We start from the raw sequence: 26,579 nt of genomic DNA, 5'->3' as shown, positions 1-26,579 counted from the left end.
GAGTCAGGATAACCAATTAGGAAGTTGGTTCAGGTCAGAGGTAATGAGGATCGAGCTTAGAATGGTGGCAGTAGAAGAGGAAAGCAAGGGAATATGTGAAGGGTACCGCAGAGAAAGATAGGACTTGGCAACTGATTGGTACCAGGAGAGAAGTCTTGTTCATCTCCCATCTATGTCATCACTAGCCATGGGGGAGAAACCTGGCCTTGATTATAACTTTATTAATTAGACATGGAGAAGATAAAAGAGAATTTGTTCCAAAAGTTTTCATATAGTACTTGGAAGTTGAGCTAAATTATGACAGTTAAAATCCACTCATCTTTTCCAAATGCCGGCTTCCATTTTTCCATATGTAATTTCTAGAGTCAAATGAATGGTTGGAAAGCATGAACATGAACAGTTAGAAGAGCAAACCTCTAAAGTTTTCATTTGGAAAGCTGTAGAAAATAGAGCATTTTCTAACAATATTTTTTATCTTTTACTTCCAGATAAACCTTTGCAATATAAAAGTTTTCTGATAGAGTTGGGTTAGGAGTTGAGAATATTAAAAAACTAGATTTTTCTGAAAATTGAAAGATAAATAAAGGACCAATTCTAGAAAATTTTACCAATGACTTGCTTCAGAAGACCTTTTCTTTCTTTCATTAATGTAGTCTAGCCTCCTACACAGAATTTAAAACTTAATTATCCCCAATCAAATACTTCCGGTAATCTTGGGGAACCAAATATCTGTGCAATAAGGATAAAAATATTTTCTAAACAGCTTTTACCTTATGCCAACAACTTTGCTGGAGTTAACTAAGACAAGGACGTGAAGTGGCTCCTTAGGGTAACCGAATTTAAGCCCCTTAAATAGGACTCCTCTGGCTTTCCCTGTTGCGGGCACTACTTAGCCTCTCCTTTCTTCACCCTTTTGGGTAGAGTTGAGTGTGGCCTGCTTGGTGTTGTGATTTATTTCTTATTTTGTAGTTTATTTTTAGTTAAGCTGAGTTAGAGTCTGTTATACTTTTTTAAAAAGTTGACTTTTTAAGACACTACATTTAAGTCCTGCTTTCAGTTGAGCCTAAAGTGTAAAAACAAACAAAAACATTGTGTGTGTGTGTGTGTGTTTGTGTGTGTATTTGCCCTGGGGAGTGGGAGGTGGGGAGTGGGGAAGCAAATGAGAGGAATCTTTTCAGGTCAACCTTTGGAAATAGGAGTCTTTTTTTCCCTTTAGAGACCTAATTTGAACCAGTATAACATTGTTGCTTTAAAAAAAGTCTAGGTTCATTTATTGCTATTTTGTTTTCAAGTATAAAAGCTAACTATGTATAAAATTGCTAATACTGTGCAATTCAAAGATTAAAATATAAAAAGTAGCAAATGACTAAATTTGACAAGTCATTCAAGTAATAGAGCAATGGCCTATGGAAGAAAATCCCAAAAATTAAAAATAAACTCTGAATTTATAGAATATACTGGCTTCCCCTTACCAAGTGTTATAGGTAACTTACTGAGTATTCTTTACTCATACTTTTATATTATTTCCTTAGACATCTCCACTGTAAAATAAGAATCAATATTTTCCCCAGTTCCAAAGATTTATTTCTAAAGTACTAAAATGCTTGCAGTTACATATTAATCAAACTCTTCTCAATCACACAGACATGTGTAAAGGGACAGGTAAGCTCGAAGCCAAATTCTTTTTTAAAATCTATGCCTTTGTTATTATCCTTTTGTCTACGTCTAAGAGTCAAAGGCTTTTGAATTCTATTTACAGACCCTGGAATTCTCCTTCCCTCTCTCCGACCATTCTGTTTGTTCCTCTGTGGTTATGAATTTGAGCACGAAAATAACCATATTTATGCTGTTGCTGACAGAAAAATTTGCTTATATAAAAGCGGAAGCTACATAAAAATCCATTAAAGCTCAGTTTGCAATCATTAGGGTCTCATATCAATATACGGATCACAGTGTACTACTATTATTCCTTATAGGAGTAAAGATTATTCATCCTGTGGAAGAGGCAACCATGGTTACGACAATAAGTTTAAGAGCATGGAGGTAACTCACTGCTTTCTTTTAACAAGTACTTATTGAGCACCTACTTTGTGATGGGCAATGTTCAGGACTCTTGAATACATCTGTGAACAGAAACATAAAGATCCCTGCCCTCATGTAGCGTTCATTCTAACAAGGGGATACGGACAGTTGGCATAGTAAATGAATGTATTATTTGGTATGTTAGGGGATAAGTGTTATGGGAAATAAAGAAAAAGTAAAGCAGAGTGGGTGGAAATTGGGGGTGTTGAGGGGTGCCATGGAGGCAGTATGAAACCTTAGGTGAGGTGGAGACCCATTCAGAGGACATTTGAGCAGAGACTTGAAGCAGGTGAAGGAAGAACTTTTCAGATATTCAGGGGACAAAGGTCTCAGGCAGAGGAGACAGCCAGTGCAAAGGCCTAGAGGGTGGGAGTGTGTGCTGTGTTGGGGCAAGAGCCTTCGTAGCCATCGGATGTTGGACTGTGGCTGCCACTGATGGAGGGGAAGAGCGCGATTCAGCTGGACATGTTAAGTTCAAAACATTTATCAGACGTGCAAGTAGGGATGTTAGGTAGGCAATTAAGAGAGAGTCTACCCAGAGATAAACAATTGAGTTTGAGGCGTATAAATCATTTAGAAGATATGCAACTAATAAGATCCGCAGGGATTGAGCGTAGGTGGAGGGGAGGACCATGTATAGAGCCCTAAGCACTTCTGTTAGAAGAGGGGGGAGAAAAAGGGTTACCGGCAAAGAGACCTAGAAGTAGAGCCAGCGAGGCAGGAAGAAAACCAGGAGGCTGTGGTGTCCTGGAAGCCCAGGAAGAAGCTCTTGGAGGAGCCCATGAGGAAGTGTAGCTGTGTTCCCCATTGGTGAAGCTTGATGCTTGTTACACCCTGACGGTCTTATCTGGTTCCATTTGTAATACACACACCACATACACACTACACACCATACACACACACACCACACACACACACCACACAACCACACACACTGCACACCATACGTATACACACACCACACACCATACGTACACACACACACTCACACCACACACACACAAACACTACACACCATACATACACACACACCACACCCCACACATACACACACACTCCATACCATACACACACACACCACGCACCACACATACACACTCACTACACACCATACATACACACACACCACACATACACACACACTCACACCACACATACACTACACACCATACACACACCACACACATATACACACACACGGCACACCATACATGTACACACACCACACACACTGCACACACACACAGTCACACCACACATACACAAACACTACACATCATACATACGCACACACCACACACACTCATACACACCACACACACACACACTACACACCATACATACGCACACACCACACACACATACACCCATGTATATCCCTTTCCAAAAAGCAAAAAATGTTAGGATCTTATTGAATGTACTGCCTCTTAACATTGTCATGATGAGTTATATCTCTGCAAATATTTGAAATATCTCTGGAGACAAAGTGCTTCTCTATTAATTAGAGTACTATTTGACAATTAAGTTAACTGCTGCAAGAAAAACCTACACCTCCAATTCTTTGCTGAGAATCTTGGGGAAGAAAACATATGTATTATATATATATATACACATATATATGTATGTATATATGTACACACCTGTTACCAGAAAACAATAGCTTATATTTGATACTTTTCTTCTAGTTATTTACAATCTAAAATAATTAGATCTGTTATAAAGAATATAATTAACATTAATTAAATATAAATAAAAATATTTAGGTCTATTCATCCTAAAAGTAAAGGGGAGATATATTTAAGAAATCAGTGGCTTTGTAGAAGTTGTGCAAAAATTTAATGCTTAGAAACTTCAACGTTTTTTGTTATACATTAACATATTTGAGAAATGATATGAAAAGAATATGAAAAGAATACATGATGTTATAGGATGAATTTCTAATTTCTGTTGCCCAGATGTGGTAGCATTGTGCTGACGTTGGTTGTCCACTGTTACCTGTATTCTCCCAGTCTGTTGACATCTGAGGTGCTGTGGATGCAGGTAGAGAGACAAGTCAACACAGGAGGGATTATGTTTGATTGGGATTGGTACAATATCACAGGTGGAAGTGATGTAAAAGTCACTTTGAAATCCGAAAAGAAATCCTTACAAAGGCCTAAGTACAAATAGGAGAGCTGTTACAGAACCACAGTGTGTCTCTGCCACCATCTGTTTCTGAGTTTAGATGCATCTAGTAATAGCAGGACTGTTACTATCTAGGCTATCTTTTTGGCACATGGACCCAGTTTCAAAGAGAAGACTGAAATTGAACCATTTGAAAATATTGAAATCTATAACCTAATATGTGGTAAGTATATCCATATAAATACAACAGCAAAATGGGGATATAGTTTTAAAAATATGTATTTTGAAATTGGTGATAAATTGAATCCCAAAGGCGGATGCTCTGTGCTAAGAAGACAGAAAGTAGAAAAGATGGGGAAGAATAATTTATTATTCAGAATTATTCAGCGATAAGAATGAATTCTTTTGTTTTTCTAGTAATGATAAACATTAGATCTCAGGAGACCAGCTTTTCTATTAGTTAGTTACTATATGAAAATTTAATTTAATAAAACTTAGATAATTAAATTACACTTCCAGCTTTTCAAAGCAGGAAAAACACAATGAAAAACATAAGTATTTTCTTGTAATTACAGAGAAAAAGCTTCTGGCATAAGAGGATGGTAAGAAAGTCCTATTTGGGGCCGGCCCCATGGCTTAGCGGTTAAGTGCGCGCGCTCTGCTACTGGCGGCCCGGGGTTCGGATCCCAGGTGCACACCGATGCACCGCTTCTCCAGCCATGCTGAGGCTGCGTCCCACACACAGCAACTAGAAGGATGTGCAACTATGACATACAACTATCTACTGGGGCTTTGGGGGAGGAGGATTGGCAACAGATGTTAGCTCAGAGCGGGTCTTCCTCAGCAAAAAGAGGAGTATTAGCATGGATGTTAGCTCAGGGCTGATCTTCCTCCCCCCCCCAAAAAAAAAAAAAGAAAGTCCTATTTGGATAGACACTTGTTACTATAATCAATGTTAAAAAACCTTAAAGAATTAGAGTTTTGAGGAATCTAACCTACCTTTTCTGCCTGCATGCTTACCTCAGACCATTGTATTGACAAGTCACCCATCTAGGCAAGGCAGTGGGTAAGTTACAATTTCACCTTTAGCTGCAGGAATCTGGACATAAATATGCTCACAGTTGTCGCTTTTAATCTTGTCCTGGCCTGTGGTGATGGAATGTGACTTAGAGACCAAAAAGTATCCACTTAAAAATAATGTGTTGTAGCCTTAACAGCTCAAATTCTTGTTTCCCAAAGCTGAGTTTGTGGTCAGGGCTGCTGGCCCTGTGGGAGGAGGCTTAGAAGGGACTAGAGAGGATTCCAGGTCCAGGAGAGATCTGTTTGGTAGCACTCAGCGGGGGCCACGTGAAAGCCTATGTTTGTGAAATATTTGCATGTTCTGTTTTTATAGAAAAAAGTTAGAAAAAGATCCCTACATATTAAGCAAAATTCCCTACTTTAATTTTTAAATAGTATCTGTCCTTAGAGAATTTTCATATAATTAAGTAAATATACTACAAGTAAGGTTGTAAATTGTTTAACTTCTTTCCATTTGTTTTTACTAAAAGTATAGCTTTTTATGCAAGAAAACCATGACATGTTTAAGGAACAAAGTGATGATTTAAACAATGATACTTTTCTCTAGAGGAATAGAACCACTTCCTAAAAGTTCCTGCAGCTCATCTACAGCAACTGGTCCTCTTCTCCAGAAAGACTAGGTGATGGAAACTCGGGGGAAGAAAGTTAGTACACTGATCGGCGTGTGCAGGACACGACTGCATTGCAGCAGAATTTGTTTAAGGAAGTGAACAGGAGGGGCTTGTTTTCTCCCGTCTCCTACAGATATGTTGTTGCCTCCAATTTAAAACTACTCTAAATTTTTTAAAACAGATCTTCTACACATTCAACCAGCACCAAACAACGGTACCCATGGCAGTTTAAACCATCTTCTGAAGGTGCCTTTTTATGAGCCATCCCATGCTGAGGAAGTGTCCGAGTTTTCTGTTTGTGGCTTTATGGTTCCATTGCCCACAGATGATCTAGGCTGTTCATGCCCTGAGCTACAAAGGGTAAGTAATGGGCCGGGCTGGTGGCCTAGTGGTTAAGTTTGTTGTGCTCTGCTTCAGCAGCCCAGATTCAGTTCCTGGGCACAGCCCTACACCACTCGTTGGCAGCCATGCTGTTGTGGCGATCCATATACAAAATAGAGGAAGATTGGCACAGATGTTAGCTCAGGGCGAATCTTCCTCAGCAAAAAAAACCAAAAAAACCCATAAGTAATAACTTCATGTATCCATAAGAATGTAAAGGAACAACCAATGTATAACCAGGTAGCCAACAACCAGCTTTGTGTTCTAGTGCAGATATTTACCCAGTAAAGGTATGTGGTTTCTCTGAACCTTATCTGGAAATGAGAAATACATTATAAGATTAAAAGTATGTAAATATGCTTTGTAAACTGGGAAGCACTATTTGGAGGTTGTTGATTCCCTTGTGAGCTAACTGTCCTTAACCGTTCAGAACAGTAGACTCCTGGAGCTCGCTTTGATTTCCCTCATAAACCATCCCTCTTACAGCTTAAGAATCAGATGGTCAAGCTTGGTTACTTAGAGCAGAAATAGCTGCGAGGCTACAGGATTGCAGTCTAGCGTCAGATACACCCATGAGGGGAGATGCTGTGGAGTCTACCCAGCAAGAAGCCTAGCCTTCAGAGTGGGGGGTACTCCTTTGGGTAGCAGTGAAGAATCCCATCAGGCAGCGTGTGGAGGCTGACTGACAGTCAGCATTGGGAAGGCCTTTTTAGTGGATCAGGCACCTGGCTGAGTTCAGGAGCAGGACTTCAGATCCCAGGAGACTCTCAAGAAGGTGAGATTCGAGCACTGGGAGGGGACCCCCAAAGGCCAGGGGTCAGAACAGGAGCTTTGAGAGCAAGGACCAAGCCCACCTGTGAGAACTGGAGCCATGGGTGGGGCTGCAATTTCAGAATGGAATTGAAGTCCAGATATCAGGAGTCCATCAAGCTAAAACTAATGTCAAGATGCATTTGAGGCTGAGTTCAAATGTGGTTGTAGAGCTCAAGAGAAACCTGCTGCCTCAGGTGAGAGTTATTCCTCACAGGAAGGAGTCAGCAAAACTCCACACTCGCTAATCCTCAGAACAACATTGCACCACATAAATAAGTAACCAACCAAAGAGGCTTTGAGGGACAAAAGTCCAGTCAAACTTCCCAATAAAAACCAAATCTGAGGGAGGGTGTTGGTTTCCTACCTACTGCTTCCAGTAACCTCATGTAACCACCATTTAAGGTAACAATAATAAACATTACAGAATGGGTGTTTCATTCCCATTTTAGAGATAAGGAGGGCTTAGAGAAGTTAGGTAGGTTGTCCAAGGTCACAGGAGCTTGGTTTCCCTGACTGCAAACCCCAAGTTCCTCTCTGTGAAGAATGCCCTTTGCTATTCAAAGTGTGGTCCCAGGGTCAACATCTGTGCCACTTGCAAGCTGGTGAGAGGTCCAGAGTCTCAGGCCCCACTGAGCTCAGGCTCCCTGAATCAGAAGCTGCATGTGAACAGGCCTGCAAGTGAGTTGTATGTGTTCTAAAGCTTGGGAAGCCCTGGGATGTTGTCACCCCAAGTTAGTCGTTGATTCCAGCTCTGGTCAGAATGCTTTGCCCCATTATCAGTTTTATCTTTACAAACTCGCACAAAAAAAATGTATTCCAGGGGGATTAGTTTCTCTATACTTCTGAGTAAGTGGCAGAATTGGAATTTAATCTCCAGTGAGTCTGGTTTCTTTGTTCACTGGTAAAACATTCGTGTGAGTACTGCAGAAATAAGCGTGATTACCGTTTAAAACGTGTGTTATTACTGTGACTTACTTTCTGCCCCTCCCGCATCATCTTGCAGGATGCTTCTCTAGAACGTGTGAATCAAATGCTGAATCTCACCCAGGATGAAGGTAAGTCAGTAGAAAACATGTTAAGTCTTGGATGTTTAGACCTAACAAAACACAGTACTGCTCTTTTGGGGATTCTTGGAAAGAAGCTCACAGAGGCTTTTGAACATAAAGATTTTATTGCCAATATACAGGAGGCAAAGAAAACCCAGATCTAACAACCACAATAGCAAGCGTGGGGTAGTTGCAGTGGTTCCAGGAACAAAACAAATTTCTTGAAATGGTCGCGCTGCATCCTCAGTCCCCTGTTCCCTTTCTTAGATGTGAGCACACCAACTGCCTGGGTGTGAGTCCTCCCTCTACTGCTTCCTGGCTGAGTAACCTGGGCCAAATCACTTAACCTCTCTGTGCCTCGGTCTCCTCATCTGTAATAATGGTACCCACCTCATGTAGTTGTAAAGATTTAAGGAGATAATCCATGGAAAGAATTTAGAGCAATGTTATTATTACATGTTATCTTTTAGATATTCTTGTATTAAACTCACTAGGCCTGTTCCGTCATTTATCAAATGGGGACACCTACTTTATAGAGTTGTTATGAAGATTAAATGAGTTAATATATGTGTGCACTTAGAATAGCACCTGGCACCCAGTTACAGTTCAGTAAACTTGTTGGTTGTTTGATAAGCTTCTTATAATCTGCTGAGTGTTATTCCATGGCATGAATACCCTGCAGGTTTTTTAACCATCAATAATTGATGGATTTTTAGATTATAGGAGCAGACAATTAGAAATAAATAAAACATTAGGACATACTTTTTATAAAATTCCAGTATCTTCCCTATGACAATTATTAACCTAGGTCGTCTTTGTTATAATGTATGTACTTCTGATTTTGAGGTTTTATCTCTTCAAATATGTCCTGTGAGCTGTTAGCTGCTTGGCTAAATTACTTATCGAAGCCTCAGCTTTGTAATCTGTAGAATGGAATAGTAACACCTACCTCATACGGTTGTAATAGGTAAAAGAGGTTAAGTATGTAAAATATTTATCAGAGTACCTGCCACATAATAAGCCATCAGAGAGTGGTAGTTATTATGCTTAGGAGCATTTGCTAATTTTACAAACATTTTTATTTTATGTTATTTTTATTTTAGTAACAGCAACAGAGAAACTAAATTTGCCCTTTGGGAGGCCCAGGGTTATGCAGAAGAACCAGGAACACTGTCTCCTTTACCATAGGGAATATGTCAGTGGATTTGGAAAAGCTATCAGGATGCCCCTGTGGAGCTCATATACAGTCCCCAGTCAGGTAAGTTTCTGTGTCCATTGATCCACGCAGGCTAGAAAAACTTTGTATTTCTCTAGTATTCTGAGAGTTGAATTTTAATTTTCAGTAGAGATCCCCAAGGGAGCTCACTGGCCTGTGGCTTGTACAACAATGTCCCAGGTACTGCTTAAAGGTATTTATAGGTGCCATGTGGGTGCAAAAGAGCAACACATTGTGTTTTGCCTGAAAGTGTTTACAGGCCAACTGGCCAATTGGTAAGGCAGGTAGAAAAGAAGATTTCAAAGAGAAGCAACAAAAAGTACAGAGGCACACTATTCATTTGGTATATCCTAAGGACATGGTGGGTGCACCTCGAAGGTGAGGTAACCAGATTATAAAGGGTTTTATATTTATTTGAATATTTAACAAATGCTTTACTATCTGCTGTGTACTATAGTAGGCACAGGAACACAATGTGAATAAGAGGTACTTCTTCCCTGAAGGATCTAGCACTCTAGTAATTCAGGCTAGACTTAATGTACAGGTGTGATACATCACAGATCTCTCCAGACTGAGGTTCGAATCCAATTGTTTAAATCCTCTTCCCTCTTCACAATCTGGCAAATTTCTTTTCAATAAGTGGTGCTGGGACATTTGGCTACCATAAGAAAGAAAATATCAGATCCCTACCTCACACCATATACAAAATTAAATTGCTGGTGAATTTATAGACCTACATGTGAACAGCAAATGCATATTTTCCTTTGTGCATATCTTTATGACCATAGGATAGAGAAGGATTTCTTAGGACACAAGAACAACAACAGCAAAAATACAGAGGCAATTGATTAATTTGACTATATTAGCTTTAATGTGTGACAAAAAGACAAAGTTATGGATGGGACAATACATTTGCATTGCATGTAAGAAACAAATGATGAGTATCCAGAATAGTAATTAGGATCCAGAAAAGCTAGTACATTTCTACCAAAAAACAAAAGAATGACAAGCATCTTAGTTAATAAATGGGCAAAGGATATGAGCTAAGCAATTGACCTTCGTTAGCAATCTGGGAAATGTAAATTAAAGCAAAATCAAAGTCTGCCAAAATCAGTCCAAATACTCCTTCAGGGCAGGGGTGGTTTTATTTAATGTATCCCCAGCACAGTAGAATTGCCCAGTAAATGCTTATTGAATGAATGCCTTGGATGAATTAATCTCAACCATAATTTTTAAAGACTTAAAGACAAAGCAGTACTTTCAATTGGAAGGGTAAATAAATAGTCAGGAAGCTGTTTTTGTCGAGAAAACCTTAGTATTTTAGATCCAAAGACTCTGATGACAAACCTCAACCTATTATTGTTCTTGCTATGGGTACAGATACTCCTCCTCTTTTTATGGAAAGGAAGTGATTGGTTGAATCCAGTTTATTTACTCTTCTTGTTCCAATTCAAGATTTTTGGAGAAAAACAAGACATTTTCCCACTACTAATTGAAGCTTTGTGTGTTCTGAAAGCCAACTCTGCTGCTGACAATGGTTTAATTGTGGTTGGTGGTAGGGGAGTACTAATTTTGTTTCCCAATCTGGGCAAATTTTTTTTTTTTTTTTGTGGGAAAGACTAGCCCTGAGCTAACATCCAATGCCAATCTTCCTCTTTTTTGCTGAGGAAGACTGGACCTGGGCTAACATCCATGCCCATCTTCCTCCACTTTATATTTGATGCCGCCACAGCATGGCCTAACAAGTGGTGTGTCGGTGCACGCCAGGGATCCGAACCTGTGAACCCTGGGCCACCGCGGTGGAGCGTGTGCACTTAACCGCTGTGCCACTGGGCTGGCCCTGTGGGCAAATATTTTACAGTTACCTGAGTTCGTATATATGGTTAATGGCAACATCGCTTTCTTCATGTGCACAATGTTCAGTTGTTTATGATTTTCTTCAAACTACTGTGAAACGTATTAATAAACAGCAATATGAAATTATTCCTTAAAATTTAATTTCTATTTGTTTTTGTTTGTGAGAGGGGCAGTATATTCAAGGCCGGTCTTGTTAGTCACTTGTCTATTTTGAAAAGTCCAGGTACTTGGGGTTGTGTGGAGTTAAGGGAATGTTTATATTTTTAATACTTTCTTCTGCTGTCTTGCATTCCTGAATTTATATGAGCTTTAGCGGAAATCAAAGGCAGAGAGATTGTAAGTGGGCTCAGACTAGGCGTTTAGTACAATTCTTTTTTGTTATTGCTTTAAAACTAGCTTCTTTGTCACCAGAAGTTCCTGTCCTTTTACTGATCCCGCAGAACCACTTGTGTATTTCTCTCTCCATGTGACAGGATGGAATTCTAGCAATTTTCTGCTTTCTAATTCAGAAGTTACTCTGTTAGTATGTTGTGGGTCAAGAAAATTACATACAAGGGTGTTTTGAGATTCACATAAAAGTGTTGTAAATCAGCTCTGTGTTTGAAAAATCAGACTTTAAATAAGCGCTCTTTGGGGCATGGGCCCAATTGGCTTGTGCCTTTAAGTTTTATGGAGTTTTTGTTTTTCTGTGGTTTAGATGGGTTTTTTAATTGTTGTTTTTGTTGTTATTATCTCAGAAGAGTTCTGAGGAAGTAGTCGTGATTTGAAATCATGGTGCTACAACAACTGCTTCGAAACCATTAAGGTTGATTAGACTATACGTAGGTTTTTTCTTCTGGGCCTACTCAGTAGGAAGATGTGAACTGTATTTTTCTGTTGCTAAGTGAAAAACTGAAAATAAGGGCAAAATTACAATTATTATTTAGACTATATATGAAATTTATTCGTATATATGAAATTTAATATGAAATCAAAGGGCTTCTTCAGAGACGAAAATCTAACGTATTTTGAATATGTCTTCCTCTTTCTCTTTATCTATATGTGTATATATATGTGTCTATATATCTCCCATATCAATGAATTTTTAAAAGCCTTTTTATTTCTAAAGCTTGTTTGCTCTGATATTATAAATTACAACCCAATCATGTTTTGTGAGTCTTTAGAAACTAGAGACGTTGAGTATTGCAAAATTTTTTTGGAACTGTAAGAAATCTTTTTCCCTGTAGAAAAAAATCATATGACCAGAAAAATAATTAAAAATTTATAAAGTTGTTATGTACCATAAGGCAAGATTGTAACTATCCAATCTGCAAATACTTAAGTTTTAGCTTTTACATTCAGCCTATGGGTAAAGGGAGTGTATAACTTCAATAAAATAATTTTATCTCCTGTTCAAATTTTATTTTATCCCCATGTCAGACTAGAAATGAAAGCATCTCCCTTTCCTGTCTATGTTCATTATCTACTTCTCTTGAAGAATTTTGAGAGCGAGGGAGTTCAGATTTTATCTGGGTGTCTCAGTTCTATGTACTGTTTTCCTGACTTTCTATCCTCTGGTGTAAAAAACTCTGAAAAGATGGCAGGATTTAAGCTGTTTATGCAAATGGTGGGGAGAAAGTGGTTCCTATGCCTTCTCTCAGGAGCCTAAGACTCAGAAATGACGTGACCGTATCTCCCTCCATCCTTCTAGAGGACCGTATTGCATAATCTCGCCTTTATAAAGGAGGCCACATCCTGTCTTTCCTAGACTTGATGCGCTTGTACTTGGGGATTTAAGTTTGGTATGTAAGAAAACAAAATTTCAGTTAACAGAAAATGGTAACTTTTTTTTAGTACTTTCTGGCTAAAGCCATCCTGGTCCATCTCCCCCAACCCAAAGTCTATGCCACTTTGAGAAAACAGTCAACATTTTGTCCAACTAAATTGTTTGAGTGCAACTTCCACAGCTGCAGACTCAAAACTTTCCTCCTTAACATTTTCATAATTTTATTTTCATAATTTTAGCTATTGAATACAGGCATTTCGTTTTCCTTACATTAAGGAAAATGCATCTGTGGCTACATTTATGTATTGTGCATTTCTTCAACTAAAACTTACTAACCGTGAAGTTTTAGAGTAAAATGATAAAGATATGTGGTAGGGAATATCAACTCACAATATTCTGGGTGTCTGTGGGGTTGACTCAGCAATCTCTGGTTCTTGGTTCTCCCATTTTATGACATCCTTATGTCCCCTTCTGCCAAGTGAAGAAACGTGGTCGTTCAGAACTGTTTACTATGATTTTTTTTTAAAGAATATAAACAAATGTTTTTAGATTTCCAGTGTCTGCCACCAGGAGAGTGAAATAAGTGTTAAGAACTAATTCGCTGCCTCTGACATAAATATCTTCATATTTCTTGGTTCACTTCTTGTTTTGGTAGACTATACCACTCAGGAGCTTCCTGAGAAAGGAAGAAGGGAAGATACTTCCCTTCCTTTTGATACTTTTTGAGACTTCGTGTGTCTCAAAAGATTCTTATTCAATCTATACACTTAATTGATGCATTGCTTTAGAATTTTAGATATAATTTTTCTTCAAAATTAATAGGACATTAGACTTCCTGGACTCATCCTCTAATATTTTTATGTGTTCCCTACTTTTTTCCATCTCTTGTCTTAAATTCCACTTTTTGAGAGATATCTGGAGCTTCATCTTATATATTTTACTGAATATTTTATTTCTGCTGTTATATTTTTAAATCCCAAGAGTTCTTTCTGTTATCTCTTTCCTTTTCTATTGCCTTCTCTTCCTTCTGTATGGATGCCATATGTACTCTCATCTCTCTGAGGAGCGAGTTTTCTTCTTATTGGTTTCTCCCCCCAACCTCAGAAAATGTCTGGTGGTCCTTGGCTGTCAGCTCATCTTTTAAAGGTGAAACACTAAGCTGCATGGCAGGGTCTTGCCAGCTGATAGGCTTCACTATTGGTTGATCAGAATGAGAGCCAGGTGTTTGGTGGGGAACTCCCAAATGTAAGTATCTAGTTTTCAGGCTGGTTTGTTTTCCGAAGAAAGAACACTTCTAATCTGACTCAGCATATAAGATTAGAAAGGCTACATGGGGGCAGTGAGACTGGGGGAAATCTTACCACTCAGCATATGGATTTTTATTGAATCCCATTGTTTTCAATATGGTGCACCTGCTCTCTAGTGTGTCTTGTGTCCTTTAGTCTGATCATCCCTCTGGTTCCACCTCTCCAGTGAGTAAACATTCTCTCCAGCCTCTTTTACAGACTTTCAACCTATCCCCTTGTTTCCAGCCCTACACATATCCCCTGTCTTTAGGAGACTCCAATTTCTGCCCTTGAGGTTCTGCAGTAGGAATCAGCTTCTTTGTGCTTTCCCTAACCATAGGCTTTTGGTTGTCAGTGTTTACTGGTCTATTAAGTCAGGTTAAAAATAGTAAACAAATATATTTATCTGATTTCCAGCTTCTGAAAATTTCTTATCATGCCTTGTATATCTTCATTATTACTGTCTTTTTTGGGATTTTAGAAGGGATCAGAGATAAATGTGTTCAGTCAAGTTGAGAAGTCTCCTCAACTTCTGCATAGTGTTTTCCTACTGGAGTGTTTGCAGTGTGTTAAGGGGTACATTCTCTGGTTGGCTTTCCCTAGACTTCCCTTATCTTCATCTCCTACCTTTTCTATACCTTCTCACAGTATGCTCTTGCCTATGAATATAGCACACAGTGTAAGTTGCCTTTTCCTTTGTGAATTGATCTTGTACATTTTATTTATTTGTTTTTCCCCAGCTTTATTGAGATATAATTGACATATAACATTGTGTCAGTTTAAGGTGTACAACATGATTTGATACACATATATTTTATATAATTAATTTATTTTTATTGAGGTAACATTGTTTTATAACGTTATATAAATTTCAGGTTACATCATATTTACATTTCTGTGTAGATTACATCATGTTCACCACCTAAAGACAAATTATCATCCATCACGATACACGTGCAAATCACCCCTTTCACCATCCTCCCTGCCCACTTCTCTGGTAATCACCAATCCAATCTCTGTCTCTATGTGTTTGTTGTTGTTTTTATCTTCCATTTATAAGATCATATGGTATTTGACTTTCTCTCTCTGACATTTCACTTAGCATAATACCCTCAAGGTCCATCCATGTTGTTGCAAATGGCAAGATTTCATCTTTTCTTATGGCTGAGAATTGTATATATACCACATCTTCTTTTTCCATTCGTTCCTTGATGGGCACCTAGGCTGCTTCCAACTCTTGGCTATTGTGACTAATCGCACAGTGAACATATGGGGTGCATATATCTTTAAGCATTCATGTTTTCATGTTATTTGGATAAATACCCAGAAGTGGAATAGCTGGATCGTATGGTAGTTCTATCCTTAATTTTTTGAAGAATCTCCATAGTGTTTTCCATAGTGGCTGCACCAGTTTGCACTCCCACCAGCAGTGTATGAGTGTTTCCTTTTCTCTACATCCTCTCCAACACTTATTATTTATTGTAGCCATTCTGACAGGCGAGAGGTGATATCTCATTGCAGTTTTGATTTGCATTTCCCTAATAATTAGTGATGTTGAACATCTTTTCATGTGCCTATTGCCCAGCTGTATATCTTCTTTGGAGAAATGTCTGTTCGGATCTTTTGCCCATTTTTAAATTGGGTTGTTAGTTTATTTGTTGTTGAGAAGTTTGAGTTCTTTATATATTTTGGAGATTAACTCCTTATCAGATACATGGTTTGCAAATATTTTCTCCCAATTGTTAGGTTGTCTTTTTGTTTTGTTGATGGTTTCCTTTGCTGTGCAGAAGCTTTTTAGTTTGATGTAGTCCCATTTGTTTATTTTTTCTATTGTTTCCCTTGCTTGGTCAGACATGATACTTGAAAATATGCTGCTAAGACCCATCTCGAAGAGCATACTGCCTATGTTTTCTTCTAGAATTTTTATTTCAGGTCTTACATGGAAGTCTTTAATCCATTTTGAGTTAATGTTTGTGTATCGTGTAAGATAATGGTCTACTTTCATTCTTTTGCATGTAGCTGTCCAGTTTTCCCAACTATTTATAGAAGAGACTTTCCTTTGTCCATTGTATGTTCTTGGCTCCTTTTTCGACAATTAGCTGTCCATAGATGTATGGGTTTATTTCTGGGGTTTTAATTCTGTTCCCTTGATTTGTATGTCTGTTTTTGTGCCAATACCATGCTGTTTTGATTACTATAGCTTTGTAGTATATTTTGAAACCAGAGAGTGTATACCTCCAGCTTTGTTCTTTTTTTTCAGGATTGCTTTGATTATTCAGGGTCTTCTGTTTTTCCACATAAATTTTAGGATTCTTTGTTCTATTTCTGTTGAAAATGTTGTTTGAACTTTGATAGAGATTGCATTGAATCTGTAGATTGCTTTAGGATATATGGACTTTTAACTCTGTTAATTCTTCCAATCCAAGAGCCCAGAGTATCTTTCCATTTCTTTGTGTCTTTTTCAATTTCCTTCAGCAATGTTTTATAGTTTTCAGTGTACAGATCTTTGACTTCTTTGGTTAAATTTATTCCTAGATATTTTATTCTTTTTGTTGCAATTATAAATGAGGTTTTATTCTTAATTTCTCTTTCTGCTACTTCATTGTTAGTGTATAGATATGCAACTGATTTTTGTATGTTGATTTGTATCCTGCAACTTTACTGTATTCATTTATTATTTCTAAAAGTTTTTTGGTGGATACTTTAGGGTTTTCTATATATAAAATCATGTCATCTGCAAATAGTGACAGTTTCACTTCTTCCTTTCCAATATAGATCCCTTTTATTTCTTTTTCTTGCCTGATTGCTCTGGCTAGGACTTGCAATACTATGTTAAATAAGAGTGGTGAAAGTGGTATCCTTGTCTGGTTCCTGTTCTTAGAGGGATAGCTTTCAGTTTTTCTCTGTTGTATATGATATTAGCTGTGGGTTTGTCATATATGGCCTTTATTGTGTTGAGGTACTTTCCTTCTATACCCATTTTATTGAGAGTTTTTATCATAAATGGATGCTATATCTTGTCAATTGCTTTCTCTGCATCGATTGAGATGATCATGTGGTTTTTATTCTTCATTTTGTTAATGTAGTTTATCACACTGATTGATTTGCAGAGTTGAACCATCCCTGCATGACTGGAATAAATCTCACTTGATCATAGTGTATGATCTTTTTAATGTATTGTTGTATTCAATTTGCTGGTATTTTGTTGAGAATTTTTTCATCAATGTTCATCAGTGATATTGGCTTCTAATTTTCTTTTTATGTGTTTTCCTTGTCTGGTTTTGGTATCAGGGTCATGTTGGCCTTGTAGAATGAGTTAGGAAGCTTCCCTTCCTCTTCAATTTTTGGAAGAGTTTGAGAAGGATAGGTGTTAAGTCTTCTTTGAATGTTTGGTAGAATTTACCAGGGAAGCCGTCTGGTCCTGGGCCTTTATTTTGGGGGAGGTTTTTGATTACTGTTTTGATGTCTTTTCTTGTAATTGGTCTATTCAGATTCTCTTTTTCTTCTTGACTGAATTTTGGAAGGTTGTATGATTCTAAGAATTTATCCATTTCTTCTAGATTATCTCATTTGTTGGCATATAGCTTTTCGTAGTAGTCTCCTATAATCTTTTGTATTTCTGAGGTGTCTGTTGTGATTTTTCCTCTTTCATTTCTGATCTTATTTATTCGAGCCTTCTCTCTTTTTTTCTTGGTGAGTCTAGCTAAAAGTTTGTCAATTTTGTGTATCTTTTCAAAGAACCAGCTCATCATTTCATTGATTTTTTTCTGTTGTTTTTTAGTCTCTATTTTATTTATTTCTGCTCTGATTTTTATTATTTCCTTCCTTCTACTGATTTTAGACTTTGTTGTTTTTCTAGCTCCTTTAGGTGCACTGTTAGATTGCTTATTTGAGATTTTTCTTGTTTGTTGAGGTAGGCCTGTATTGCTATAAACTTCCCTCTTAGAACCACTTTTCCTGTATCCCATAAATTTTGGCATGTCGTATTTTCATTTTCATTTGTTTTCAGATGCTTTTAAAATTTCTCCTTTGGTTTTCTCATTGACTCAATCATTCTTCAGTAGCATTTTCTTTAATCTCCACATATTTGTGGCTTTTCCAATTTTCTTCCTGTAGTTGATTTCTAGTTTTATACCGTTGTGGTTGAAAAAAATGCTTGGTATTATTTCAATCTTCTTCAACTTATTGAGACTTGTTTTGTGGCCTAATATGTGATCTATCCTGGAGAATGTTCCCTGTGCATTCAAAAAGAATGTATATTCTGGGGTTTTTGGATGGAATGTTCTGTATATATCTACTAAGTCCGTCTGGTCTCCTGTGTCGTTTAAGGCCAGTGTTTCCTTGTTGATCTTCTGATCAGATGTTCTATCCATTGGTGTAAGTGGAGTGTTAAAGTCCCTTACTATTATGATGTTACTGTCTATTTCACCTTTAGGTCTGTTAATAGTTGCTTTATATATTTAGGTACTCCTATGTTGGATACATAGATATTTACAAGTGTTATATCCTCTTGTTGGATTGTTCCCTTTATCATTATGTAGTGCCCTTCTTTGTCTCTTGTTACAGTTTTTGTTTTAAAGTCTGTGTTGTCTGATATAAGTACTGGTACCCCAGCTTTCTTTTCATTGCCATTTCCATGGAGTATCTTTTTCCATTCCTTCGCTTTCAGTTTGTGATACACACATGTATTTTAAAATGATTAGCACATACATTTTAGACTCCACAGCTGGTTTTTGTTTTTAGTACAATGCAGTGTCAGAGGAAAGATATCCTAATTTAATTTAATCTTTTTATAAATTATAAAAAATTTTGTTAAGAAATATATACATGTGGGCAGTAGATAGCATATAAATCAAAATCTCTGAAAAGATTGAATAGCAAAATGTTTACTTAGTCATGATTATATGCTAATGAAAATATAATTATGTAATACTGTATTACCTTAAATACTTGGGTTAGACAGCACAATTATAGGATGCCTGTTAGTGAATAAATTAATATATTAGTCTTCAAATGGAGTTACAAAGAAAATTATAAAAAAATTCATATATTTCACGTTGAATGAAGCGTAGCTACAAATTTATTTAAATTCTCAAATAAGTAAGTTTTGACAATTAGAGCTTCTTCGAATTAATCTTAGGTTGATTAGAAGTTCTTGCCCAACTGAAGAATAATATCCTTAGTTCATATGTGTATTTTAAAAATAAATTGTTTATATTTTGTTTTCAATTTTTATTGAAGCACAACATATATCCCCACCTAAAAGTTAGATCCTGAAAAGGATTTTGGTTTTTAGCAGTAGCTCCCATTATTCCTCTGCTTTCAAGTCAGGTTTTATTCTGCAAATATCCTTTTCCAAGGTGTATTTGATTTGCCCTCCTGGTGTCCCTAACCAGAAGAGGAGCATAGAAGAAAACATTGCTGAAGACATCCACTTCCATTGCTTGCATAGACCTGATTCATTAAGAAAATAGGAAAAGGTTACATGAAAAACATTCTAGGGAAGTTACAAGCCATATAAGGTGATGGGTGAGCCACACTGTGGGCATTCTTTTCTTCTTTTTTTTCTTTTCTCTCCTTATACAGGGAGATACATCACTGCTTCCTTCCACTCTCCCAGACTGTCTGCGGGCTGATGTCAGGGTTGCTCCTTCTGAGAGCCAAAAATGTTCCTTCTATACAGCAGATGAGAATATCTCCCATGGCTTCCTCTATCCTCCTGGTTAGTATAACTCTTTTTTTAAAATTTATATTTATCCATGTAGTTGCCATTTCTGGTATTCTTTATTCCTTTTTGTCTATCCATATTTCCAACTTGTATCATTTCGCTACTATCTGAAGGACTTCCTTTAACAGTTATTATAGTGTTGGTCTCCTGTGATAAATTCTTAAGAATTTGTATGTCTGAAAAGCATTTTGCCTTTGTTTTCGAAATGTGCTTTTGCTCTATATAGAATTCTAGGTTGACAGTTTTTTTCTACTCTAAAGTACTATAAAGGTGTTTCTCCACTGTCCTCTGTCTTGCATTGCTTCAATGAGAAATCTGCTGTCATCCTTATCTTCATTCCTTTTTATGTAACGTCTTTTTTTTTTTTGGCTGCTGTTAAGATTTTCTCTGTCACTGCTTTTAGGCGTATTGGTTATTATGTCCCTTTTCTTAATTTTTCTTGTGCGCAGGGTTCACTGAGCTACTTGGATCTGTGGATTTACAGTTTTCACTAAATTTGGAAAATTCTTCACCATTTCTCCAAATACTTTTTTCAGTCTCCTTCCCCTTTCAGGTTCTCCAAATTCGTGTGTATATATATATATATTTTAAATTATTTTATTGTGGTCATAGGGTTTATAATAATGTGTAATTTCAGGTGTACATTATTATTTATCAGTTTCTATATAGAATGCATCATGCTCACCACCAATAGTGTAATTTTTATCCATCACCATACATATATACCCCTCTACCCCTTTTGCCCAGCCCACAACCCACTACCCTCTGGTAACCACTTATCTGTTTTCTTTATCCATGTGTTTGTTTATCTTCCACATATGAGTGAAATCATGTGGTGATTGTCTTTCTCTGTCTGGCTTATTTTCCTTAACATAATACCCTCAAGCTCCATCCATGTTGTCACAGATGTGACGATTTTGTCTTTTTTTATGGCTGAGTAGTATTCTATTGTGTATATATACCACATCTTCTTTATGCATCCATCAGTTGATGGGCACTTGGGTTGTTTCCACATCTTGGCTATTGTGCATAATGCTGCAATGAACATAGGGGTGCATAAGTCTCTTTGAATTATTGATTTCAAGTTCTTTGGATACATACCCAGTAGTGGGACAGTTGGATCATATGGTATTTCTATTTTTAATGTTTTGGGAAATCTCCATACTGTTTTCCATAATGGCTGCACCAGTTTGCATTCCCACCAGCAAATCTGGGCTGCAAATCTGAAAGAGAAAGCATTTGCATGAAGGTCTGCCTCATCTCCCACCTCCTTTTACAATCTCAGGCTGGCTGTGGCATGAGTTCCCACAATCTAGATTGCTGCCTCTGGGGAGGGCGAAGGGATCTGCTCACCTACTTCCACTGCTTTCTGGGGATTCAGTACCCCCACCTTCAGATGTATGGCTCCATGGGTCTCTCAGATGTCCTATTGTGCTTTGTAGGGAATCCTCTGTTGGTTAATGAATGTCCATTTGGTTGTAACTTAGGGGCAGGAGACTAAGGAAACAGCTCACTCCACCATGATGCTAACATCACTCTTCAGCCTAACTCTTTTTCAGAGCATCAGCTTAGAAAGCCCTCATCAGCTGGATGTGGGCATGTGCCTTAAACAAACACTGTCCGCCAAAACTACCTGCTTGGGCTAAAGGAGCTGCCCAGGAGGCTTCCAGTGGTTGTGGGCTGGCCTGAAGCAGTGTGACAGCTATAATAAAGACTAATAAATTTTGCAGTGGGAAATACAAATAAAGTCTGATCTAGCCCAGATGTTCAGAGAGTTCGGCAGGTTTAAAACTGAAGATTCTTTGGAGAAGGACACAAGAGTCTAAAAAGCATTTTTTTCCTGGCTACTGCCCAAGCTCAGGCCTGTGTGGAGAATGCAGCTGTGCCTGTGAAAAGAAATCAGGCAGGAATTCAGGCCTCTTACTCACTGTGTGTGTTCAACAATTTTGAACTGTGGATTCAGCAGCTGAATGAACTTTAAGTTCATTTGAGAAATCGTCTCTCTCTCTTGGGAACATGCAAAAGCCAGTGTGATTTTTGTACAACTCAAATCTCTTTCCTGTTCTGCAGGAAATGTCGTTTTCATTAACTCACCCATGATATTTTCAGCAATTTCAGCTTCTGGGAATGGGGTTACTCCTGATATTTGACTTCATTTTTCTGGAAGCCATGACCAAAGAGGTCAGTTGAGAGATTTATAACTTAGAGATTGTCAGATTTATAGTGGGAAAAAAAAGGTTAAATAAGGCAAGTAGCACAACAATTTAAGCTCCTAACACAGAATTAGGACAAATAAACTGATATATCTTATTAACATATCTAGAGTCAATTAGAGCTACCAAACTTATGCAAACCCTAGGATAAACCTTAAATAGTTGCAACATTTTATTAATAGAATTTTTAGATTGGCATATAAAATTGTGTCTGTTAAGCCATAAGATATAGGTTGATATATAAATGTTTGCCTCAACAAGGAAATGAATTAGTAACTAAATGGCTTATCTAAAAAAAATTAAGGATAAAATGAAACTCCCTTCTAACTCTCCACTATAAATTCTGTTTGTTAGAAATTCCATTATAAGCTAAATCTTATTTTCCTCTGAAAAGGAGGTAATGTTATGTTGATTGTCCTCCCAACTTTCAGCTTAAAAAGTAGAAAAGGCTTATAGGGGATCTGAGGATGGTGAACAGCATATGAAACCTTAAGGAAAAAACCACCAACAACTTGTTTGTCTCTGCCTTTTGGTGCCCACCCACTGGCCTTTCATTTAAGTCTTAGTTAAGATACCCGAGCAGAGTTGAAATATAAAAAGTATTATAATACACATTTATATGCCTGTACCTTTTTAATCCTCACAATATTTCCATGAATCAGATGCCATGAGACAAATGAAGCCCAGAGGGACAGAGCACTTTGCTCAGGTGGTTCAGCTGGAAGACAGTGGAGCTGGGCTTCCAACCTGGGCAGTCTGGTTCCAGAGCATACATGCCCAGCACTCACTCTGCTCGACAGCACGTCCATGAGTCCTCAGAGCCAATCATTTGTGGTGTCATCAGTCAGCAGTCTTCATTGGGTTAAAACTCACTTTCTTAAGAAAATTTTATTTCGGAAGTACTATTTACAATCGCATTATTATTTTGTGCACATTCAATAGCTATGCATTCATTTTGGTGTTATATGGATTGTCCAGGGCTGCTGTAACAAATTACCACAAACTTGGTGGCTTAAAGCAACAGAAATGTATTCTCTCCGAGTTCTGGAGGCCAGGAGTCTGAAATCAAGGTGTCGGCAGGGCCGTGCTCCCTTTGAAGGAGAGAATCCAGAGGACTATCCTTCTTTACCTCTCCCAGCTTCTGGGGGCTCCAGGTGTCGCTTGGCTTGGAGCTGCATCTCTCCAGGCTCTGCCTCCGTCTTCACATGGCCTTCTCCCCTGAGTCTCTCCTCTTCTCAGCCTTCTCTCTCCTTACAAGGACGCCAGTCCTTGGATTTAGAGCCCACCCTAAATCCAGGATAATCTCATCTCGAGACCCTTAACTTAGTCACATCTGCAAAGACCCTATTTTCCCACCTTCATCTTCACAGGTACAGGGGGTTAGGACTTGGACACAGCTTTTTGAGGGTCACCATTCAACCCACTACAGTATCAAATGCATAAAACCGCCTGCGTTACTGATGACCTCTATTGGGGACTACTTAGTATCTTTGTGTTTTGACTGCTAATAAATTGACATTCGTATGTAATAGTAATTTGCACATTATGTAATATGGCGTATTTTCTCTTATAGCTAGATTTAATAAATCTAATTTGTTTTGCAGCAAACAACAGAACTTCTGAGAGTCAATATGATGCTTTAATTACAAGTAATTTGGTTCCTATGTATGAAGCATTCAAAAGTAAGTACATATTTAGATTATTAATTTAAAAATACCTAAGTGACTCTATGAACTTACAAACTAAGCACATCTTTTATTGCAATTTGTTCCTGATATTGAGTCATTTTGTTCTAACGTTTTAAATATAGAAACAGGAAGGATCTCTGACATAATTTCTTTTCACCTTACTTCAACTTTGGGTGACTTGTTGCTAGAATTTTGTTAAGTTGCTTGTAACCCTAATTTAACTGTAAAGAGCTATTCACAAAACAAAATTTTACTGACACTCATCATAACTAAATGAAAGGTGTTTGTCCCTAGAGTCATAATTAATAAGGCAGCGTGTGTGTTCTGGCCATTTTTAATACACACAGTCCCAAAAGGAACTCAGCCCTAGGAAGGAATTTGGAGACATATTTAACTGTAATTTCAAGACTGCAACCACATGAACAACAAAAATCTATCATTAATGTGGCCATTTATTTTTGTTGCATGAACTATTTTGCAGAATTATCCAATTACCACTGACAATTATTGAAGCAGAATTTGATGCTATTTAAATGTACCTGTCTATGATAGAAAATAGTTCCATGTTCAATAGAGGTAGATATTTAACACCTTATTCTTTTATTTTTAGAAATATGGGATTACTTCCACAGTGTTCTTCTTGTAAAATATGCCATGGAAAGAAATGGAGTGAATGTAGTTAGTGGACCAGTATTTGATTATAATTATGATGGTCATTTTGATGCTCCAAATGAAGTTACAGAGTAAGTAATTTGAAACCAAATGGACTTTTTGATTTAGCAATAGGGTATCATGAGGGGAAACCTCAGTATTTTAAACAAAAGCTCAGTATTCTAAACATTACAAAGTATGTTTATATAGAGATGTTATCATTGATTATTTTCAACTAGACTATCTAAATATTTAGCCAAAACTTTACATTGCAAAAATTTAAACTAATGGGCAAAGAAAAAATTTCCAGGAAATGTTTAGCAACATTTTTATTCCGAAAATTTCTAAACTAATAGGCAAAGGAAGAAGGTGATTCTGTAAAGGTTAAGGAGGTGGGCAAGACTCACTATACTATTGATAAATATAGAACTAGTCCAGCAATATAATAAATTAAAAAATCAAGTAGTGATGATTCATAATATTGTCCAATAGTGGGTGATTCATAAAAGTATTTCCCAGGGGAGGGTGTAGGCTTCACATAGAAAACTAGTCCCACTAAACTGTACATCTTTGTACTAAACCTGGTCGTAACAGGTTGCTGAGAATTACCTTTGAAAGCAGCACACAGGAATAGAGAGGTTTAGAAGTGTCGTCCATTATTTTACTTTATTATCAAAATGTAGGTAGGGCCAAACTAAATAAGTGTGCTGTCTAAGCCTAGATTATGTAAAGCAATGATTTCTACCTGCGCCTTCCTGCAGCGTAACATTTATGACAACTAAGTGTGTGGCCTTGTCCTACACTGCTTGCTTTGTCCCTATTTCAGTGTTTATGGAGCCTGCATTTCACCATTTAATAATTCTAGGAAACTCTTTGACAGCACTCTACTGCGTGCTAGCTGCTTTTCTAAGCACTTTCATAGGCTTCGTTTAATCCACAAAACGTCCTTTGTTAGATTCCATTAGCCCCCATTTACAGATGAGGAAACTGAGGCACAGAGGGGTTAAATAACTTGTCTGTGTTCCACAACTATTAAGTGGTAAAGCTAGAATACGAACCCAAGCGGTCTAACTTGAGTCAGTGTAGAAGTTCTGAATCACAGTGATGCGTTACTGCTTATACCAGCTCATGTTCCTTTCAGTGGACTCGTACTAATAACTTACCTTTGTTTAGCACTTAAAGCTTTTAAAAGTACTTTCATGTTTGTTATCTGAAACTCAAGGATTTATCTCCACGTCTACAGGAGATGGTAGCACAGGATCACCTCTGTGTTAAAGTAGAGGAGACTTAGTAAGTCATGGAACGTGAGAGGATTAGTACACATGTGAAAGTGCACAGCTGGAGTCCAAGTCAGGGCTCCTTCCCAGCCCCTCTTCTGTTAGAGAAGGTCACGTGAAGTGTGGAGTCCACAGAACTAGGAAACACAGAGGGCATCATATCACGCTCTGCTTTTCTTTGTATTCTAATATTTTCCTATAATATTAAGATGACCAAGCTTGGACTTCTGTAAATCTCTGGCTCATTGAAGTAAAAAAATATGTGATAAGATTTTGTACTTTCTGTTTATTTACTTTCTTTTACCTTGGTGTTTCTTTAAAAATATTTAAAGACATTTTTAATCTTTAGAAGCAAAAGTATACTAACATCCAGTCTTTTCAATTGTGTTTTCAGATATGTAGTGAACACCAGTGTTCCCATCCCAACACACTACTTTGTGGTGCTGACTAGCTGTCAAAATCAGAGCCACACCCCTGACGCCTGCCCGGGGTGGTTGGATGTCCTACCCTTTATCATCCCTCACCACCCCACCAACGTGGAGAGCTGCCCTGTGAGTACGCCCTGGGAGAGTCTGGGACTCAAGAAAAGGATGGGTCAGAGCTCATTGGGCTTTCAGAAAAGTGGCTCTGACAACAATGCATGTTTCAGGTGTTTCATGGGTAGAGTTGTACTAAAAATGACCTCATTTTTTAACTTTTCCTTTGACTATTGATCTATGTGTAATTAATATCAGTTTAAACATGTATATGTCTGCATGAAC

The 26,579-nt window shown here is 37.7% G+C and overlaps 1 protein-coding gene across 1 annotated transcript in view; it reads left to right on the top strand.

The window, feature by feature from the left end:
- The window catches only part of LOC131420314 (ectonucleotide pyrophosphatase/phosphodiesterase family member 3-like), an 86,534-nt gene that overhangs the window by 47,289 nt on the left and 12,666 nt on the right, over positions 1–26,579 (top strand). Inside the window, exons 16-24 of the mRNA XM_058566159.1 lie at positions 1,977–2,043; positions 4,342–4,429; positions 6,079–6,257; positions 8,095–8,146; positions 9,241–9,395; positions 19,848–19,983; positions 23,807–23,884; positions 24,501–24,633; positions 26,213–26,369. Of these exons, the coding sequence (XP_058422142.1) occupies positions 1,977–2,043; positions 4,342–4,429; positions 6,079–6,257; positions 8,095–8,146; positions 9,241–9,395; positions 19,848–19,983; positions 23,807–23,884; positions 24,501–24,633; positions 26,213–26,369 (1,045 nt within the window). The remainder of the gene's footprint in view (positions 1–1,976; positions 2,044–4,341; positions 4,430–6,078; positions 6,258–8,094; positions 8,147–9,240; positions 9,396–19,847; positions 19,984–23,806; positions 23,885–24,500; positions 24,634–26,212; positions 26,370–26,579) is intronic.

The sequence above is a fragment of the Diceros bicornis genome, chromosome 23, assembly GCF_020826845.1.
Source record: "Diceros bicornis minor isolate mBicDic1 chromosome 23, mDicBic1.mat.cur, whole genome shotgun sequence".
NCBI classification, from domain to species: domain Eukaryota; kingdom Metazoa; phylum Chordata; class Mammalia; order Perissodactyla; family Rhinocerotidae; genus Diceros; species Diceros bicornis.
This window is presented reverse-complemented; position numbering and strand designations above follow the sequence as displayed.